The 23,912-nt window shown below is 26.4% G+C and overlaps 1 protein-coding gene across 1 annotated transcript; it reads left to right on the top strand.

Annotated features, from left to right (window-relative positions):
• The first annotated feature begins 12,358 nt into the window (after nucleotides 1-12,358).
• On the top strand, nucleotides 12,359-16,050 carry LOC107641075 (uncharacterized protein At1g24485-like). Its single transcript, XM_088487297.1, has 7 exons — nucleotides 12,359-12,945; nucleotides 13,990-14,465; nucleotides 14,943-15,075; nucleotides 15,197-15,265; nucleotides 15,373-15,444; nucleotides 15,644-15,712; nucleotides 15,825-16,050. The coding sequence occupies exons 1-7, from the start codon at nucleotides 12,359-12,361 to the stop codon at nucleotides 16,048-16,050; spliced, it is 1,632 nt and encodes a 543-aa protein (XP_088343423.1).
• Nucleotides 16,051-23,912: the final 7,862 nt, after the last annotated feature.

The raw sequence follows: 23,912 nt of genomic DNA on the forward strand, positions 1-23,912 counted from the left end.
TTTGTTGATTGATAATTGAAAGTTGCTGGTTGATTTGGATCCCTCTAAAGCTAGTCTTTCCTTAGGAGTTGACTATGACTTGAGGAATCAAATTGATTTGTCCACTTGACTTTTCTTCATAGTTAGAGGTTAACTAAGTGGGAGCAATGAACAATTCTCATCACAATTGATAAGAATAACTAGGATAGGACGTCCAGTTCTCATACCTTGTCAAGAGCTTTATTAGTTATTAGTTTAATTCTTGCAATTTATTTTCTTGTTCCTTATTCAAAACCCCAAAAAAGATACAATCTCATAACCAATAGTAAAAATACTTCCCTGCAATTCATTGAGAGACGACCCGAGGTTTGAATACTTCGGTTATTATTTTTAGGGGTTTGTTACTTGTGACAACCAAATTTTTGTATGAAAGGATTCTTTGTTGGTTTAGAAACTATACTTGCAACGAGAATTTATTGTGAATTCTTTACGAGCAAAAAATCCGTTCATCACACCGTTACTGCTGCTGTTGCTGAACTGACAGAGCCACCACCGGAGTTACTACCATTCAGTTCAGCTGTTATTCCTTGTTATCATACGTATCTCTATTCTGAAACCCTCGTCGCTAGAATATAAGTATTATGTTATATTTGGTCAGAGATTCTGAGGTTTTGGTAACGTAGGATCGAGTTCTGGTTGTTGCATGTCGCTTTTAGAGTTGTTGTGGTTGCTCCGAAAGTGGTTTGGGGCTGTGGTTGTGGCTGTCACTGATTGCGGGCCGAGAGAAGAGGGTTTCTTTGACGCGTTTGGTTATGGGTTTGACTATTTCGAGGTAGGAGAGCTTTTCTTAAACTTATTTTACTTTTAAGAGTTGTTACAAGTTGATATTAATACGAAAAAATATATTTTTGTGACTTTATAAGTCTTATGGATTATATTGAGTTATTTGGATAAATGAGAATATTTGTTTGATTGATTTATTAATCGATTGAGAATGTTGAAAATTCTGATTAGTTAACTGATATTGTTGAATTGATTTTTTCTTGATTTACTAGAAAAGATTTAAATTAGAATTCGGTTTGATTTTGAAAATGAGTTGATTTTTGAAAAGATTTAATATTGAGATTTGATTTGATATTAAACTTGATTTGATATCAGAGTTTGGTTTAAAACAAATTTGGAAAGAATTAGATATCTGGAAACGGTTTGATTTACGAAAAGGAGTTGATATTTGGAAACGATTTGGTTATTGAAAATTATTTGCTATTTGGAAATGGTTGAAAAGGGTTTGAGGAATGTTTATATGGGACTTGAAAAGGATGGCAGAGTCTGAGTTTTAGAGGTGGTGCTACCAAAATTTTTATAAAAATTGGAGGTTTCGTTTGAAGTGGTTATTTAGAAAGATTTGGATTTAAAGAATATATGATTTAATTTTGAATTATTAAGAAAAGGATTACGTTTTGAGTTTGATTTATTTAGAGAAGAATGAATTATGTTTTGAGTTTGAATTATTGATGAACGGAATGGGAAGGATGATGCGGATTGATTTCAAAGTAAGATTTTGAATGAATTGAATGATATTGAGAATGAATTTGAAAATGAAATTTAATTTGATTGAGATATCTGGGTAGTAGCAAGGATTGTGTTCGTCTTGCTTGCTCCATGTCAGTGAATGAGATCCCAAGCAGTAGCAGCAGTAGTGGTTCATCCCACTTGCTCCTGATCAGTGATTGTGACACTTGGGTAGTAGCAACAGTAGTGGATTATTCCACTTGCTCCAGGTTGAGTCTTTAAACACCCGACTGGATAGTAGCAGCAGTAGTCTAAGGTTAGCTACCATGATATGTTGGGTTGGCTATATAACCGACAGATGATATCATCAACCATAGGACAAGCATACATCATATGCATTTGTATCTTTTGCTTGAGTGTGCATTGTTTTGATTTGCCTATATGTTTAACTATGCTTATCTGCTATTTGCCCTACTTGTTATATTTGTATCCTATCTATAATTTTCTTATTTGTATTATATGTGTGTGCAACTGAGAGATCTCTCATGTTGGTGGTGGTGAAGCTGAGGGTTATTTTCCTGATGTGATGATTTGATTGTTTATTTGATTGAGTTGCTTGGGACGGAGGTTGTGGCTGATTTCTGATTGAGGTTTTAATAAAGTATGAAAAATCAAGCTGGTTCAGCATAGACTTAATGAACCTATGCTTGGAATAAGTTGGTCATTCATACAGTCTAGAAAACTGATTAAGATTTTATTATAAGAAAGGTTTTGGATTTCTGGATAATTAAATATTGGTTTTTGAAAAGGTTTTGGATGATTAGCCGTTGGTTTCTAAAAGATTCATAGGACGAACGATATTCACTATCTTGAAATCAATTCTTCTCTTTATACGTATCTTCTTATGACAATTCTTAAACCCTTTGCTGAGAACTCTTTCGAGGACGATGTTCTCACCCCTCTGCAGAATTCTCTTTTCAGGACCGATGAAGAAGCTTGCGGAGTTTTCGCTAAGTTCTTAGATACATTATTTCTATTTGTATACATATGTTATAGATTTCTTTTGCCTGTATTGTTAAAATCTTGTAAAAGGGATAGGAGTTTGTATGTTTTGTATGTATATTATATTTATAAGTTACTTATGTAAGCAGTTCTGTATATATGTATATACTTGTTTGTTTTCAAGATAAAGTACTTTTTCGCATTTTCAAAGAAATCAGCGATATGGTTTCGAGTCAAAGGTTCCTATTTTATTATTAAGTATATGAAATCGTCATAATACTTTTCGCTATAAGAGTGGTGCAGCCGGAAGCGTGACATTCTGATAATAAGGGTGTTACATTATAGTATCTGAGCAGTCTTTCCTGTAGAGCCTGAGGAATGGACTGACTATGCTTCAGTTGCATACTCTGAGCGTCTGTCATGTTGTAGGTCTTGTCCCAATGACGAGAGTTAGAGCTTTATGCACATAACGGCCTACTGATTAATACCGTTAGGCTACCATTGCATACATCACAGTATTAAGTTTGGCCGGCTTAACACTAATAGATTATATATATGAGAGCACTAACGGGATATCGTAGGCAAAATAGAACTAATAGATAACGTATACCGTGGGATTGGAAAACGTTAGAAGTTAAAGTTTGGGAAGTTGAAGCTCTGAAATTGGTACGAGTTTGGTGCACAGATGAATTATCCTTCATTTTAATACCAGCTTGCCTTATAACCTTTTTGAATCGAGTCTATCTTGTATTTTATGCTTTGTACCACACTTTTTTTTTCCTATAATGTTTTATGCCATATGAACATCTTGATATTTGAAACTGTATACATATTTATATGCTCGGATTTTTTGTTTCTTTTTTCTCATAAGATGTTTAAAAATAAAGTGTTGAGACTTTATAATGTTTTGTATATTACATTAATTTTTAAGGATAAAAATTTTTATAAGTGGAATAAGATGTAAGAATTTGTTGTCAGTCAATAAATTATTGATACACAAAGCGTAATTTAAACTCTCGATACTTATTTAAATGGATGATATTTAAATAAATGAGAGAACTAACTACTACTAAACTTTTCACTTCTTTTTCAACTTGCTCTTGAGCTCCATTCATATTGATGACTACCTCTTCAACTATTTTTTTTTATGATTTTCATTTTTGCCATCCTTTCTGTGATATTATGTAATTAAAAAAAATCACATTTTATATCTGTATCATGTTATCAATTTCATAACAAAATAATTTAATAGCTCAAATAATATATTTGTCATTATATAAATTAAAAATTACTAATATGACAATAAAATTCTAAAAAATAAAATTTAAACTGACAAATAAATCTTAAGTATTCTACAGTATAAAAGAACACTATACTTTATTTATTGATCTACGTTAAAAATATACAATTATAGTTTAATTACTTTAGTCCTAATAATATTTGGTAAAATTATAAAAATTTAAAGAAATATTAGATTGTAAAATAAAATAATTTTTTAAAATAGATCAAATGATAATTATTTGTGAAACTACTTAATGTCATTTATTTCATTTGATCACTTCATGTGCATGGAGAGAAAATTCAAAATAAAATAAAGAATGGCAAGAAAGAAGATAGAAGGTTGATTTAGAAAATAATAAAAAAGAAAAAAAAACATGTATATTGTGTTTCTGAGCACATCAAATCAATATGAAAAAAAGTATGCCATTACATTAATAGAATAAGAAATAAGAAACATTTCATGTGCACCGGGAGTACCGGTGCTCCAATTTGTTTAACCGTTGATCTGAATTATAAAAAATATATATAATATATATTAATTAAAATCAACGGTTAAAATAACTGGTGCACCGATACTTCCCGGTGCACTTGAAATATTTCCAAAATAATATGTATTAAAACTTAAAACTACATATATAATTGGGATAATAATTATTAAAAGAAACACAAAACAGCAGAGTTAAAATCATTATTATTATTATTATTATTATTATTATTATTATTATTATTTCCAACTACTTGATTATTTAGGAAATGATGATTAATTAGTTTATTAAAATATTTTCTAGTTTTGTTTTTTATTTTTTTTTTTTTTATACTGTCCTCTTTGGTCCTAAAAATTACTCTAACTAACTGTAACAATTTCCTATAATTATTTTCATTAAAATGATGGGAAATAAACTATGCAACATGCAAGCATAGAAGCCAATGAGTAATAGTTCAAATGACATAGACTCTTCATACTCAATTAAGAGGTTGCGGGTTTGAGTCTTCTATCTTTCCAAATTTTGCCAATGAGTAATAGCTCAAATGGCATAGACTCCTCATACTCAATTAAGAGGTTGCGGGTTTGAGTCTCCTATCTTTCCAAATTTTAAAGCTCCAAATTTTTGCCAATGAGTAATAGCTCAAATGGCATAGACTCCCCATACTCAATAAAGAGGTTGCGGGTTCGAGTCTCCTATCTTTCCAAATTTAGCCAATGGGTTATAGCTCAAATGGCATAGACTCCCCATACTCAATTAAGAGGTCGCGGGTTCGAATCACATATCTTTTCAAATTTTTAAGCCAATAAATAATAGTTCAAATGGCATAGTCTCTTCCCTTTCTCTTCCCCATTCCCAGTTCTCCTTTTTCTTTTCTTTTACCGGTTCCTTTTTTCTTTTTCAATTTTTTCTTCCCCAATTTTTTTCTTCCTTTTCCTTCCACGCCCCCTTTCTCCTTTTTCAATTTATCCCCAGTTCTTTTCTTTTTTCTCTCAGAAGAAACAAAATAATAATTTATTAATTCATAGAAAAAGATAATGGAAGATGGAAAGAATTACAGAAGATAAACTTCCTGTGGGCGTTATCTCTCTTGCCGCCTTCACCCCTTTCATTAATTTTCTTTTGGGCTGTCGTGGCGCCTCCTCTCGAGCATGTGCTTTTGCTTTTGATCGATGTGATGTTATTGCATATTTATTGTTGTCACTGCTATAATTTATAAAAATTTTTGTTATTTAAATCAAATTATTGACTTGAGCATATTATTTGCAATGATGATGTTGTTGTTGTTGTTGCTGTGAATTTGAAGAAGAAGAACAGGGTGAAGAAGAGAATTGATGAAGGTAATTGGAGATTATATATTTTTTTTATAAATACAAAACAACGTTGTGTTGGAGATTAGGATTTTTTTTGTATAAATACAAAACAACGTTGTGTTTGAGTAATTATTAACTTTAGGGATTACTTTAAAACTCAAATACAAATTTAGGGACCATTTTAAAATTTAACTCATTATAAAATAATAAAAATTTAAAAATGAAATCCTCTAAAGTAAGGATGAAGACAAGGTGTTGGATATATAACCCAATTCCACTATGTTTTTGACCTTGTATGAATTAGAAATTTTTTCTCTTAACTTATGTTATCTAAATTATTTTTTTATCAATTTAATATTGATAATAATTGATTATAATAAGAATATATAAAGAATATATAAGATTTTTTATTTTTTTATTTTTTTAAGAAAAAAAAGTTCTTTTTATTTTTATAATTTTTAATGAATAATAAAAATTAAAAAATCTTATGTACTCTTTTTGTACTCCTGTTTTAATTAATTATTATTAATTTTAAACTAATAAAAAAATCTTAGTAACACTTCAAAAAATAAGAAGAATGAGGTATTAAGATTGTGATGGTAGAAGGAATAAAAATGAGATTAAAAAAATAAAACTAGGACAACATGAATAAATACTGATTAGTGATTAAAAGCTCTTTATCACTTGTCCAATGTTATGTTTTTTTATTTTGGAGTGGATTTTTTGTTTTTAATTTCTTTGTTTAAGACAAAATTCTTTTTTTATACCTGAATCAGAATTTTTTTTATCTTTGATTCTGACTCTTTCTTTAAATAATTTTATATTTTATATTTTTATTTTTATTTATGTATTTTTATTTGAGAATAAAAATCAGACGAACCTAAGAATGACCATATAAATACTGATAGTGGGAATGTGGAATTTTTACGATGATAATGCATCTCTTAATACTAATAGTAATAAAGTTTAATTATTGATTGGTAAATGTGATAATAGGATGTAGATTTTAATTTTTTTAAATAAATAATTTTAATTTTGAATAAACAAATCTTTTTATTTTTGAAAAAAAAAAACATAATTATAGATGAGTAAAATAATAAAATTAGATTACCTAGTGATTTTTGAACCAAATTCAATTTAATCTCGTTTATTGTACCTAGACTTCTTTATGTGAGGAGAGTTGGAGAAGGAGACACCTTGGACATTGGAAAGTGAACAAGCGAAAATTAGTATTGAGCTGGTTGGTTACGATTGAAATGAATGAAATTAGGATTGGGAGAGAGATGAGACACTAAAGCTGGGTTGGGCCATTGGACATTGGGGTGCTTTTTCTTGTTTACAAAAGTGAACTAAAGTAGACATTGTGTACCTAAATATTAAGGTGAATTCTTTGATATAGAAATAATTTTTTTTTACACACGACAAAATTAATGTGATATAGATTTAGGAGTGATATTTATCTTTTGTTATTATTTTGTTTTGATAAGACAAATGCATAGAAGTTTAGATTTTGTCTTTTTTTTAATTAAATATTAATACTAATAAAATTTTAATTATAAATATATTTTTGTTGTATTAGACCAAAAAAATTGGACAAAAAAAATAATTTTTGGATTGTAATAAATTACTATAAAAGAAATATATTTTATTGTGTTTACTTTATCAATAAAATTAATTAGTTTTTATTAAATATTTAAGTATGCATAAATAATATTAAATACTACAAACAATAAAGATTAAAAAAATAAATATTTAAATTCAAAATTTAGTCTCTAAATTATTGTGTATAATACTAAATTTTTCTTTAATTTTGTATAAGAAATTAACAAGTGTTATTTTTATTTTGTGAGAGTACCTTTAAAAAAAAATTGTCAATAATACTAAATTTTTTGTGAGGGTACCTTTAAACAAAATTTGTCAATAATACTAAATTTTTTTTACATTTTGTATAAAAAATTAACAAGTGTTATTTTTATTTTGTGAGAGTACCTTTAAAAAAAATTTGTCATTTGATTTATGAATTAATTAAAAAAATTCTTTAGTTCATGAATTATTTATTTTTTAAAATTAATTTATAATATTTCGATTTATAGTAAGAATGATAATTTATTTAGAATTACAAATATAACAATAAAATTAAATTTAAAAAGATGAAAAAATATTCATATGCAAAACTGGAACATAAATAAATATTCATACATATCAAATAATTTTAAATAGTGAAAATTTTAAAAAATATTCATACGTATCAAATAATTTGGGTTATGTTTCAGACTCCAGTTTTGTTCTTTAAGTTTTTTTCTCATCTTTTTAAATTTTACTTTGTTGTTATATTTATAATTTTAAATAAATTATCTTTCATACTATAAATTAAAATATTATAAATTAATTTTAAAAATAAATAATTCATGGATTAAAGATTTTTTTTTAATTAATTCATAAACACTTTTTAATTTTGATATTGAATTCATAATAGTATTTTTCAACAAGGTATAAAATTTGGTGTGTTTTTTTATATAGAGATCACAAATCTAACCTTTTAACTTGTGAAGTTTAATTTTTTTGAAATTTTTAAAATACAAAATCGACCCTCCGATTTGTGAACTTACACAAATATGATCTTTCAATTTGTGAATTTTAATTTTTAAAAATTTTTAAAATACAAAACCGACCTTCCGATTTTTGAATTACTTACACAAAATTGATTCTCTGATTTGTGAACTTACACAAATTTGATCCTCCGATTGATGAATTTTAATTTTTTTTAATTTTTAAAATACAAATAAGACTCTCTGATTTGTGATTACATCTATACTAAATTAAAACATACCACTTCTACATAACCGAGAATAATACAACAATAATTCTATATACAGAAATAAGCTATTCATAAATCAAATGACAAAAATTTTTAAAATTACTCCCACAAAATAAAAATAACACCTATTATTTTCTTATACAAAATGTAAAAAAAATTCAGTGTTATACATAATAATTTAGAGACTAAACTTTGAATTTGAATGTTTATCTTTTAAATATTTATTGTTTATAGTATTTAACATTATTTATCGCATACTTAGAATATTTAATAAAAATTAATTAATTTTATTGATAAAGGAAACACAATAAAATATGTTCTTTTAATAACAATTCATTATAGCCCAAAAATTATTTTTTTTTGACCCAATACCACAAAAATATATTTTTAATTAATGTTTCATTAGAATTAACGTATTTAATTGAAAAAGACAAAATCTGAACTTTTATGCATTTGTCTATCGAATCTAAAAAAATAGGTGCCACTCTTAAATTCATGTCACATTGACTTCCTCATTATTTCTACGCCATAAAACTCACCAAATATTAATCTAAAAAAATAAGTACATAGACGGGTTAAAGAGTCTGCCACTGCGAGTTAGAGCTGCTATCGTTATTTAACTTAATTTAGTCCTTTATAACTCTAATTCCCAATTTACTCTTTTTTCTCCTTTGCTCTCCTTCTTCTTTTCTGCTGTTGTTGAGCGTGATTTGAATCATGATGGGTGGAAGCAGCAAGCATGTTAGTAGCTCCAGTAATGGACAATCCAAGAGAAGCTGTTTTACATACTTGGGAGTTATCTCTAACTGTTAGTTTTTTTTTCCTTTTTGTGAAGATGTACCAACTTCTTGGTGATATTAAGTTAGAATTTGACGATTATACTCGAATGAGTATTACTACAGAGAGCAGGATTTGGATATTACAATAGCAAAAGTAAAATACTCTGGGTGATGTAGAATATAGTAGAGAACATTTTGCTTCTCATCCATGCCAAGTAATAGCGTCAAGAATTTCTGCAAGCAAGCTAGCTTCGTTTTTATTAACAGTGTCTTTGGATAGCAAATTACCTCACAGTTTGCAAATTAGTGGCCAAAATCAGGTACTAAAGAAAGGAAGCTGTCTTGGTGAGAGGCAACCACCAAAAGTGAATTCAAGTGCCAATTTAAAGGTAATTTAATTTTCGGCTGTTCTTGATGTACAGATTAGTGGTTAAAAGGGGATTGTGCATGTTTTGGAAGGTTCGAAATTAAGGATTGAAGGTTCAGATTCTGTTGTTTTGCTTCTGACAGCTTCTTCTTCTTTTGATGGACCATTCACATAACCTAAAGACTCTAAGAAGGACCCTACTTCAGATTCCCTCAATACAATGAAGTTGGTTAAAAAATTGTCATATGCTAACCTTTATTCACATCACTTGGATGACTATTAGAACCTATTTCATCGTGTGTCATTGAAACTCTGTAAAAGGTCAAATTTTTCCTCTCAAACCATTTCAACTTCGGCAAGGGTCAAGTCTTTCCAAACAGATGAGGATCCTTCACTTGTGGAGCTTTTGTTTCAATATGGTCGATATCTACTTATTTCAAGTTTTTCTAATATATATATATAGAAGTAATTTAACTGTCCTTTTTTCTTGTCATCTAGTGGTGCTCTTCACTTGAACATTAATCTTTAAATGAACTATTGACCATCTCTTCCTTGCAACTTACGTGAGTCTCAAGAGCAGCTTGATTATATTTTCTTTTTATCACTCAGTGAAAGTAAAACTGCAAAGGTATCTCCTCCTTTCACCTTTTTCCCCAATTGAGGCCAAAAGCAAAAGAAACAGGGGCTGCTATATAACATATAGCCATTAGCAGAGCATTTGGTCACCATCTGGTCACCACATTGGAGCTACTAATATGGTTGTTACCTCCACTCATCATGACTCATTCAAACCACGCTTAATAACGACAGAGAAAAAGAAGGAAAGCAGAGAAGAAGAAAGAGTAAATTGGAGATTAAATTGGGGATTAGGGTTATAAACCACTTCAGGACTAAATTGAGTTAAATAACGATAGTAGCCATGTCATATAGCTGTTATCTATCCAACGTGGTATTTTTCTGTACACGTCAGCACGCTGTTAAGGAATATTCTCCGAAAAATGTTTTAGGAATGACCTTGAGTTACCTTTGTTAAATTCATGGACAATATTGGAGCCAATGCAAGTTTAGGGACGACTTTAAGTCTCAATTGCAAATTTAGGAACCACTTTGAGATTTAACCCTAATAATAAACTTAATCACGGAAAAAATTATCTCTCTAAATTCAATTGATGATTTTATATTTATAACTTCAATTGATTTTATATTTATAACTTCAAAAAATACATTTTTTATATTTAGATGCAACTATGCCAATCCAAATTGATCTTAAAGGACTAGAATATTAATGTACCAAAAAAGTATTATGAAAATCTTCTTATACATTCATGAGTACATGTTTCCATTGAAAATGTGAATAGCAAATAATACTATATAAATGTTCTATGTCTGACGCGCTTTTCCAGCTAATAATCTTTATTCTTTAGCATTCCCGTAGTTAGAGGTCACACATAATTTGACTTCTATTTTTTCAAACCCCTTTCTCTAAAATTCTAGCTTTTAGTCCACTCATAATTCTGGTGATCTATGTTTTATTATTTGCGACTTTCAGAGAGACACAACTAGGCACGGCACGTTCTTCACCAACTAAACCTGTTGATAAACATTTTTTTTTTCAAATTCAATCTTGATGACCTTTGTTTAATTACTTAAGCCCGGAAGCAATTTATTTTAAAGTGGTGGGGTTATGACTATTTCATTACAAGGTTTATGACTTTAAGGTATCTCACATTTTCCTATGTTATTCACTCAATGTTATTTAATTATTTGTAATCATATTATAATCTCTAAGTCAACTAATTTTGTTTAATAGTTTATCCATTCTCTCAAGTCAACTCAACTCTTGTTGCCGAGTTTACATGGGAAGAAGAATGTGATATTCTAGGCATAAATTTTAAGAATTTCTTTTAAGGGTTTGGTTAATCTGTATTTTTAGTTATTAAGTTACTTGCTAAGGAAGCAAGAATAAAAGTTTTTTATTAAAGTTTTTTTTATTTTATCTTCAATGCACTTGTAAATTGTAATAATGATTTCTTGTTAATAATTGTAACATAAAATAAGGAATTTAAATTTCACTTTTTCTTCTTTTAACTAAAACATTGGGGAATTCAAGAATTAATACACTTTTATCTGTCAAAGTCTAGTTTAACATGCTTTTCTTTCTACACCAAAAAGAAAGAAAAAAAAAAACGAAAAAATCATGTGATTTTTTTTTTTGGTGACTAAAAAATCATGTGATTTGATCAAGATATATAATTTCATGTTTTTATTTGGTATAAATGAATAATTTCATTTTTGAAAGACTAATAATTCAATAAATCAGTCTATAAAAATAAAAATTCCATCCCCATTTATACAGATATTTTTTTGTTTTTGGTATATTTACAATATTTTGAATTTTTTATTTTTCATAATATCTCTCAATTTTATAGTAACTAATCTATTATGAATTTAAGTTCTATTTAAGATATTATTATTGATTAATAGATTAATGCATATACAAAATGAAATTCAAACTTTTTATACTTACTTAATTGGACGAGTATAAACAAAATTCACTGCAAAATTAACGGCCAACATATAATATATCTTAAGTCTTAGTCAAATATGAAGAGATAGGATAAATAACTCTATAAAATAAGACAACCGTATTTGGCGTGCTGCGTGCATGGCAATCATCTGAATAATTAAGGTTAGTAAACTATGTTGCACTTATAATGGTTTGTTATATATATAATCACAACATTGCTAAGCCTAAAACATAAAATACCATCACACACAAAAAAAAAAAAAAAAACCCACTTTCACAACCATAAGTCATAACCATGAGAAGTACTCTTCATTTATTCATAGCACTTTTTGTGCTATTACAATTAAGCCCTTCATCACATGCAACATTTGTTAGCATTGATTGTGGCTCCTCCGAATCCTTCACCGATCAAAACAACATAAGATGGGTTGGTGATGATTCATACATCCAACATGGTGTGCCTCAACAAGTCTATTTAGGTTCCAATGATCCATTGAGCACTCTTAGGGTGTTCCCAAATGGAAAGAAGCATTGCTACTCCATCAAAGTTCAAGAGGGTGAAAAGGTTCTTGCTAGAGCAAGCTTCTACTACGGGAATTATGATGACAAATTCTCACCACCAATCTTTGATCTTCAATTTGATGGAAACTATTGGGCCACTGTTAATACATCAAATTATTACTATGTTGATTATGAAGCTATATATGTGACTAAGGGAAACTTTACTAGTATATGTGTTGCTCAAACAAAGCCTAACATGCTTCCTTTCCTATCATCACTTGAACTACGTAGCTTGGACCCAAAAATGTATAGCCATGTTGATTCCCATCATGCTTTGATTTTGCAATGGAGATATGCTTTTGGTGGAAATCAAACTATCAGGTATTCAGAATTAATATATGTATACATTATGCTTTGGTACATACTTATTTTTGGTGAACCAAAATTAATATATACATTAATACTTGAGAATATAATTTGTTAGAATTTACAATTTTCTGAATTATGGCCATAATTTTCATTTATAACTTTGTCAATTTTTTTATGCATTTCAATATCTAGCTTCCCAATTTTTAATCCCTTTCGTTACAATTTTTTTTTAGATACCTATATAGTCTTTGAATATAATTAGGCTCTTATAGTTTAAGCATTTTTTTTAACTGATAAGCTAAAATCGTTTTTCAACCATATCATTCTAATGGAAAAGTTTTGTGATTAAACGCCTTTACTATACAAAAGTTTTAAAAAGTAAAGGAGCTTGGTCTGAAAATTTTTAAACTAAAGAAACCTTGATTGAAAGATGTTTGTACATCATATAGAGTTTAGAAATGTAAAATAATGTTTAAAGTATTAAGGTTAAATGAAAATTTTTTATACAATTCAATAGATGCTGATCCAATTGAAAATTAAATGAAATTATATATAAAACATTTAACTCCTATGAAGCTTTTGGTATTTCAAATTGCCAACCAATTTTTGGAGGAAATATATAAACAAATATAGAACATAACATTTTTTTTCTTATTAAATTTATGCAAAATTCATTTAAAATTAAAAATTCACTCAGAGAGTAAAAGACACAGTAAGTTGACCAATTTATAGTAATATAAGATGTGTTTAGTTTATGTTTTATTTTTATTTTTACTTTTAATATTTTTATGTTAAAAGTATTATGAAAAAATGAAAATAAAAAATACTGAAAATAATAATAATAAAAAAATATTTTCTAAAATCAAACGGGTTTATAGTTTAGAAAAATTTTAAATGTATCTAAAACTTCTAATAATTTTAACCATTAATTTTAATTAATATATTTTTTATAGTTGAAATCAAGCTTAAAACAGCTAGAACATGTTTCTGGTTAAATCTAAAATTCTTGTGTTAGCTTGTTGATGAAAATTGAGAATCCATTGGAATATTGTACAGGTACCCAGATGACATATATGATAGAATATGGAGAGCAGCAGATGGCATAGGGCTGTCTGAGATCCATAATCAATTTTCAAGAATTGACATGACAACATCAGAAGATGTTCCACCTGAATCTGCACTCCAAAATGCCATTGTCTCAACAAGCACCAATCACTACATTCAATTCATCAACAGGCTCCCATCAAAGAAACAAGTCCCTGTTTACATCACAACTTACTTCTCTGAACTCATTCCAACTGCAGTTGGAAACAGGTCCTTTCAGATGTACATTGACAACAACAAATTCTCAACCCCTATTGTTCCTCCTTTTGGACAAGTTAAGGAACTTTATGTTACTAATGTTACTGCTTCTTCAGACACTTCTTTTGTTCTTCAGGCTACTCAGACTTCTACCCTTCCTCCTTTGCTAAATGCTCTTGAGGTTTATACTATTTCTAATGCTTTGACTGCAGGAACAGATAGCAGAGATGGTAAGTTTTTTTGAAACTGTTATTTAATCAATTCTTTCTAATGGATAAGACTTTGTTATTGTCTTAACTAAATACTTGAATTTATACTAGGTGTATACTAAAATTAATCACAAATATAAAATATATATTAAAAATGAATTAAACTAACATATATTATATATAAATATATAGTGACTTATTTAATAGATGATATTTTGTAGGTAGATGGGCTGTAGCATTTTTTGTTCTTGATATAGTGAAAATCATTGAATTAAGGGATTTTATTTTGTTGATATGTCAATGAATATATTTATATAAAATGTATACGCATGAAATTATTTTTATATTTATAACTATTCATCAGGGTAAATTGGAAAAACATGGTGTGATATTAACAGTAGGGTGGTCAAATTATATGTTAAAAATATTGAGTATTTTCTAAACCTTGTATTTATTCTCACTTTAGCCTCTTTTTTTTTTTCTTGTGAATTTAATAAGTGGAAGGTTTGTTACAACTGCAATTTGCATTTGAAGTGCTTGTGGAATGGAGTGGAGACCCTTGTCTACCATATCCATATAGCTGGGATTGGATACAATGTACCACTGATCCAACACCCAGGGTGATTGCATTGTAAGTTAACTAATAATAAATTATAATTATTGCACTTCTTCTAAATAAATTTTCGAAATAAATTATTTATATAGTATATTTACTAATTTGTCATATAAATGTGTTGGATAAAATCAAATAGGTATCTCAGTGGTTTTGATCTGAGAGGTGAGCTTCCAGATTTCAGTTCCATGGATGCACTTGAAACTATGTGAGACCCTAATAAATCCATTTTTTTTTAATTTCTGTTCTGAAATCTTCTACAAAAATAATTTTGTAAAACATTAAGTAAATTAATTAAACTTGTTTAATTCTCAGTGATTTGCACAACAATACCATAGAAGGCCCGATTCCTGATTTCCTAGGCCTACAGCCTAAGCTCAAAACACTGTAAGTTTAATTCAAATATAAGTTTTTTCTTTTTTTCTTTCCATGTATGTTGGTTATTTATGGTCTTATATCTTAATCCATGAGTTGTGAGTGTGTAAGTTGATCCAAAACAAAATAAAAATAAAATAAAAATATGTTGTAAAAAATGCAACACGTGCTTTTGGCACTAGAATGAAAATTTCTCCATGATTTTGTGCAGGAATTTGTCTCACAATAGATTCAATGGTTCTATACCTCCATCACTAAAGAATACTAAGATTGAAATTGAGTAAGTTGTAACATTCTCTTCATTTTTTAAAATTATGATCTGTGCAGATAAGTAGAACATTATTTTTAGTCAAAAACAATGTTTAGTTTCTAACTGTTTCTGTTGCTTTTAGCACAACAAACAATTGTCTCTCAGAAATGAAGTGTCCACTTCACTTTGATTCTCAACCGCCGCCGCCGCCACCGCAACTTTTCTCAAGTGATGAAACAAATAGTCCGCCGCCGCCGCTACTACTGTCGGGAGATGAACCTTCAGGAAATGGAAGCATGAAACGAGACTTGTCACTAATAGTAGTTATGCAAATTTTGCTGACAGTGCTATTCATTAAATTTTTTTAGAAAGTGTTATTTGATTTTTGTAAATTTGTTCATCTCCCTTCAGTTGAGATGTTTGTGTTGCAGAGGTGAAATTTTGAATTGAAGTGTGCGTTTATGCTATGTAATTGTATATGTTTTTATTATTTCCTTCTGATAATTTAAACAGGGTATGTTGTTTCAATTTTATTTTCTTTAAAAGAAAACCTTCTAATGTGTGGGAATAATTACCGTATAATAGATTGTGTGATGGCTTGAATAGTTTTCTTATTATATCTCATTCAGTGTTCACTTTTTATTATATTTCGTACAATAATTTGTTGGAGGAAAGAAAAGTGATAGAAAAAAGACTTATTTAAAAGATAGGAAGGGATAATTCAGTGAAGATTATGACAGATACTTAGATTAAAAATTTTCTATCATCGGCTACAATTACTCAAACAATCAGCTATCCACAAATAAAATAGTAATGGTACAATTCAGCCTAAAAATTGCTTAGCCAATTTTACGAGAAGTACTAGAGGGTTAGCAAATTTTGTGAGTTATATCTATCCATAATATTTTTAATGGTGTGAGATTTCATCTAATAGTGGAGAATTATTCATTTTTTTTTTGCTGGCTAAATGCCGGCTAGATTTTGATAAAAGTACTCGCTCTTTAAACTTTTTTATCTTACAAACTGAAATTATAATGGGGGAAGACAAATCTATTTAGTCATTAGAGAGAAAAGGTCTGTATACTATTATTTTGGAGTATAAATTAGCTCATCAGTTTTATTATCCACCGTTTGAAGTACTTCCAGATAATGTAAGTCAAAGAAATTCTGATCTTTTTTGTGGGATTCGAAATGTCTACCAAAAATTAAAATTTTTTTATAAAGAGTATTTCACAATGGATTATCTGTTAGAAGAAGACTCCATGAGAGATTACTTGAATTTTTTCCAATCTATTTAAGATATGACTAGCAGGAGAAATCACTTCAGCATTGTTTGCTGACCTGTCCACAGGCGACGACGACCTGGCGAAATTCTGATGTGACACCCACCAACGTGAACAATGATGCTGAAATGTAGTAATAGTGGTTTAAGCTCCATGAAAACTTGGAAGGGAGTAGAAATAGGAGGAAGAAAATTCAATTTGTAACTCCCTTCTTGTGACAATTGTGGATAATAAGAAATAAATTAATTTTTGAAGGATGAAGAATTGGCCATCATCAGATTTTAGAGGCAGTAATTAAGTTGGAAAATGAATTTCAAGCACCAGTAAGAAGAGGAAGATGAAGCTCCTCAAAGACCACACCAATCTCTCTAGTAGTATTTTTAAAAACTTAAATGTAATAAAAATTTATTATTTTTTATTAGTATTTTTAATTAATAATCTAATTTTTTAGTCTAATAATTAATTTAATAATATATTTTTACATCACATTTTTAAATATTATTATTTAACTACTGACCAAACAACAATAAATTATACTAATTCTCTAGTACTTCTCTTTTGGAATAGCTGTGTAGATCCAATATATATAACAAAACACACATACATAATATAGCAGTTTTATAATTTTTATACAAACGTTGCAACCAAATATAAAAGTACTTAAAACAACTAAAATGTGTTCATATGCCTTTTAAGAAGGGTTTTGGTTGGTAGTGCGGATGAGACTTCAGAAAGGTTGTCTTTGAAATTAGTTGGAGAAATTTCTTGAACAAAAGGAGTAAGGATCTCTCCGACGAGTAATCCTAGATATGGATTAGAACTAAATGATGACATGTGGTTTGGTGTTGATGATCAGTGAGAGAAATCTTGAGGTAATGAAAAATATTGGGTAAATGTTATCCAACCCCTATAAAATAACATGTAAGTTACTATTTATTATGTATCACATTGTAATTGGTCCTTACTTAACCATAGTTGGGTTATTTTATAATTTATTATCATTTTAAATAAAGTTAAAAAATGGGAGTAATCTCACGCAATCTCCCTTTCTTCATCCCTTAACGATGTGTTTGAATTCCCGTCATCAGTAACTTTGCCGTCCTATTTAATATAGCCGTTCTATTTAATATAGCCAGCGCCGACGTCCTCGTTATCTCCTATCCTCTCACTCGATCCCTCCTTCTGCCGTAGATCACTCTTTACTAACATAAGTAATGTTTAGTTTGGTTATTAAATTTTTTCACTAAAACAAATCTTTATTTAATTACATGATAGAACATATGAATGTAAAATATAATATAATATAATAACTCTATTTAGAGTACTTAAAAGTATAATTAAAATCAGGAAAAACATATCTTTTATCGTACATAAATTATTTTAAAAAAAATAAATTGTTAAAATTAATAACACAAGTTTAAAATGATAAAATCTAACTTTCTTACAAGTATTTTTTATAGTATTTTTATTCTTTTAATTTTTAATTTATTCGTATTTTATTATTTAATTAATGATTAAATAAATTATTTTTATGAGAAATTATTTTTTTGTATTATCTTAAAGAAGAGACCAATATAACAGTTTAAAAAATAATGTAAAAATAATTTTTAAATAAAAATCGATAATATTAAAATTTTTAAATACAAAAGTAAATTATATATATAGATATTTAAGAGGTAAATATGAAATACATGCCTAAAATAAATAAAACAGACAAAAATAATTCTCTATTTCTCAAGAGTACTCCCATTTTGTCTGTTTTATTTATTTTAGGTATGTATTTCATATTTATCTCTTAAATATTTATACAATTTATTTTTTAAAATGCTATATTGGTCTCTTCTCTAATATAATACAAAAAATATTTTTTCATAAAAATAATTTGTTTAATTATTAATTAAATAATAAAATACTAATAAATTAAAATTAAAAAATAAAAATATTATAAAAAATATGGTAAGACAGTTGAATTTTATTATTTTAAATTTCTGTTATTAATTTTAATAATATATTTATTTTTTAAATAATATATGTATGATAAAAAAATATATTTATTTGTTTGGAGTACAAATTTTATTATTATATTTGTTTGGAGTACAGATTTTAATTATACTTTTAAATACTTTGAATAGATTTATTTTATTATATTATATTTTACATATAAATATATGTTCTATCACGTAATTAAATAAAGATATATTTTTTTAATAAAAAAAATTAATAACCAAATTAACCATTAATTATGTGGCTAAGCAGTGATCCATGGCAAAAAGAGGCGCTGGCTATACTGGGAAAGATGGTGAACTTACGGGCAACAGAATTCAACGACGTGACTAAGGGATAATTCAACGTCGGCGCTTCTTGTCACGAACGCGACGGTGCTTGGAAAGACCGAATCTAGGTGATGAAGTGATGAAGAAAGAATGGAGGAGTGGAAATGTGTTTCAATTAACGGGAGTGAAGTTTTGATATTTTAAGAAATTATATCATTTCCAATCTCAAATAATAAATTATAAAATAACCCAATTATGATTAAGTAAGGACCAATTACAATATGACACATAATAAAAGATAATTTATATGTTATTTTAGAGGATATTAGGTAGCATTCACCTTTATTTATTTATATTTTGTCTTTTTTCTATAGGATTAATTCCTATGTAAAAATATAAGATCCATCATTTGACATCAAAATATGCGTATTACACCTTTATATAAGATCGGTGGTTACACCTTGAATTCTTTAAAAAAGGAAGCCACTCGTATAAAGACGTCTAAAATATCTTTTTTTAAAGATGTTTTCATGTTGTGTTTTAATTGATTTTTGTATAATTTATTCGGTGTTACTCATCACATATTATTAAATTTCTCAAAAGATTTTCTTTCCAAAAACAATAAAAAACATTTAATTTGGACTAAAACAAAAAAATAATAAATTAACTATTATATTTTTTTTAAAAGATTATTTACATAAAAAAATATATCACATTCATCAAAATATATATATATATATATATAACAAGCTCAAGCCTCTTAAAATTTTTATAAATAAAAAAATAATTAATTTATATTCATACAATATATAAAATAATTACTATATTATTATTATATTATAGATTAAGATTCACTAATTTAAATTTTTTTTATTTTTAATATAAGCATTAGAAATAAATAAAATTTTTATAACTAAATGTAGTGTAACAAAATATATATAATATTAATTAGTTCTTAAAAAATTCTAAAAAAATAGTTTCTTTCATTTTAGTAAAATAACTATTTATTAAAATAGATAAATTAATTATTTTTTTCTCATATACAGTTTTTTTAAGACATAAAAATAATTAATTAGGACATTGGTTAAGATAATTAAAGTCAATATTTCATTAAATTTTTTATTTAAAGAAAAATCCTAGTTAATTTTGGTATAAAATTTCGAATTTGAAAACATTGATAAAAATTATGTTGAATTTTGATTTATTTGATTCTCATTTAAATTAATCACTACATAAGTTAAAGTTCTGTTTTGAAGTTATATTCGAACTTTAATCTGATTTTTAAAGTTTCAATTTACTTAGTTTGATTTTTTAACTTAGGTATCCGTGACTCATATTAGGGTTTTAAGTGTTTAGTTGAAAAAAATAAGGTAAAAAAAATTTCAACTATTAAAATATAAAATCACTGGTTTATTGGTTCAACCGATAAATCACTGGTTGAACCGATAAAACCGGTCTCACGTAAATATAAAATATAAAATAGTTAAAAACTTAAAATTAAAATTTGAAATACATATCTTCACTAACATTTTATGAAAAATCAAGTCTCAACTTCTAAAAATAACTAATATAAAAAAACATAATATTTTAATACTACAATAGTATCTTATTTTGACACAATAAAAAAATAATTAATTCACAAAGCCTATCATCTCACTATAATATGAGTAGATTTTAACACTAACATCAAAACAAATAACCTTAATCACAATACTAACAATAAAATAGATCAAGTAAATTAAAAATTTTATAGTGAAATGTATATTTATATTAATAATGGTATATAATTAAAATATAATTAATTTTAAAAATAGAAAAAATAAAAATTAAATTAAATTAGATATTTATGTATACTATATAATTAGTATTTGTCAAATATAGTATATAGAAGTGCAATGGCTAAGTGGCAAGTACAGGTTGCTTTTGCTCCAATTTTCAAGCAGGGTTACACCGGTTTGCACCGATTTTATTCCTTAAACGGTCTAAGGAGTAAACTAGTCTGGTTCACTAGTTTTTCGATCGAACCAGCCGATCCAGTTCGATTTTTACAACTATGAATTGAAATACGAACATAATTTCAGAGACCAATAAGTATTATCTCTTTGTTGACAATTAAGTTGTTTTAATGGTAATTAAGATCTAATAATAGTTTATAATAAAAGAAGCATTCTTTTGCAACAATGAACCTATAGTAGTAGTTAGGGGTGTTCATAGATTAGATCATATCCATATAAATCCACAGTATTTATCCGTATCTGATATGTAATTTGAGGATATGATCTGATCTGTAAGATGATCGGATTGGATCGAATCGGATCCACACTCTAATCAGATAGAAGTAAATATGTTTAAAAAAGTAAAAAAAAAATTATTGACTTTTTTTATAAAAATAAAATTTTTTAATATTTTTTATTTTATAGATATATTTGATATCTGATCCAAACATAAAAAGTGCGAATATCGAATTTGATCTAATGAGTTTAGTGCGGATTGGATCGAAATTTCAGCCATATCCCATCTGTAAACACCCCTAGCAATAATAACTAAAAAATTATAATGATTATATTTTTAACTAAGAGGAAGGCAAAAAAAAATTCTAAATACAAGAACATTTAATCAAATATTAAAAGAAATTTTTACTTTAAATCAGTTGGACCTTTTTTGCTCATATATATATAATGTAATAATAATAATAATATGATAATTGTTTTATATATCACACAAATATAAATATTTTTTTTCTATGATCTTAAGAAAGGTTTTGTAAGTCCTTAACCTTGTTATCGATTTTTGTAGTGTTAGCTCTCATATTATCAATTTGATTCATATATAATTCGAATGATAAATTATTTGGTGACGTACTTCCTTTTTTACTGTGATATACTTGTTTATTATTATTATTATTATTATTATTATTATTATTATTATTATTATTATTATTATTATTATTATTATTATTATTATTATTATTATTATTATTAAAAAATAACAAGCCAAATTATTGCCATAACATAATAGAAGTATGGAAGTTTATCATTCTTCTCTAATGGAGAAAACAAAATTCTTTTCAATAGTTTATTTAACGTTTAGTAGAATAAAAATAAATTTTATTAGAATAAATTTTAGTACGAATTTAATATTTTTATTCATCATAAAATATTTATAGAATTACTCGAAGATAAATTTTGAAAAAAAGAAAAAAAAACTATGATTTTTAATTTTATTTTTAAATAAACTTTATTTTTAATTTTAAAATAAATTTTATTTTTATTTTTTAATAATATTAATTTTTTATCGTATATAATTATTCAATTATTTTTTAATCATATATAAATAAATTACTCTTAATAAGACTTTTTTTGTGTTATTTAGTTATCTTTTTTAAAAAATAATTAATTATTAAAATAATTAAACTTTTCACAATAATAATAATAAAAAATTTATGAACGAAAAAAATTAACCATCCTAATAATTTTTTGTATTTTTATTTATATTTTAATTATAAACATAAATATAATTTAATTATATTATTTATGAAATGTGACTATAGATGTAGATAAAATTTAGTTATATTACTTATATATAGTTTTATTGTATTGTATTGCTTATAAAGTTAGATTATAATTATGATAATAGAATTATTCTTGTATTTTTATATGTATGACTAATTGGTGGTGTTAAAACATTACTCTTAATTATAAATAAGGTTTATATATAATTTAAAAAATCAAAGACTCAATTAAAAAGATACGAAAAAAATGATGTTAAAATATTCTAACTCTTTAAAATGAAAATATTCGAAATTCAATTAAAAATTATTTAAAATTTAAACTCAATAAAAAATTATATTCAATGTGTTTTGTATTAAATATATTTAATAACCTATTATATCATATTGGTTAAAATTAGTTTTATAATGTTAATTTTTTAATAACACTTTATTAGAAAAAACTATCTTTTCAAAATTTTTAAAAACTAATTAATATTATATATTTTGTTACATTATATCTTATTATAAAAAAATTATTTATTTCTAATGCTTATAATAAAAATAAAAACAAAATTTAAATTAATAAATTTTAATCTATAATATAATAATAATATAGTAATTTTTTTATATATTATATGAATAAAAATTAATTATTTTTTTATTTTTAAAAATTTTAAGAGCTTGTTATATATATATATATATATATTTTGATGAATGTGATATATTTTTTTATGTAAATAATCTTTTAAAAAAATCTAATAGTTAATCTATTACCTTTTTTGTTTTAGTCTAAATTAAATGTTTTTTATTATTTTTGAAAAGAAAATTTTTTAAAAAATTTAATAATATATGATGAGAAACATCAAATAAATTATACAAAAACCAATTAAAACATAACATGAAAACATCTTAAAAAAAGACGTTTTAAACGTCTTCATCTGTCCTTTAAAAATACACGTACTCAAACAAAGAAAGAAAGAAGGAATTCTATAGTAAAAGCCCAAGTTTTGTACGTAGCTGGATTGATGGGCTGTGAGAAATTCTTTGTAAATTGTAATCGTGATTTGTGACTCATTCACGATCAGAAGGGGCATATGTATATGTAACCCCTGGCTTATTTGCGATTGGACCCTCTAGATTATTTCAGAGTCGGATTTGACATAAAAGTTGAATATGCCACAAAT

Source organism: Arachis ipaensis, chromosome B5 (genome assembly GCF_059453495.1).
Source record: "Arachis ipaensis isolate K30076 ecotype BB chromosome B5, ASM5945349v1, whole genome shotgun sequence".
Lineage (NCBI taxonomy): Eukaryota > Viridiplantae > Streptophyta > Magnoliopsida > Fabales > Fabaceae > Arachis > Arachis ipaensis.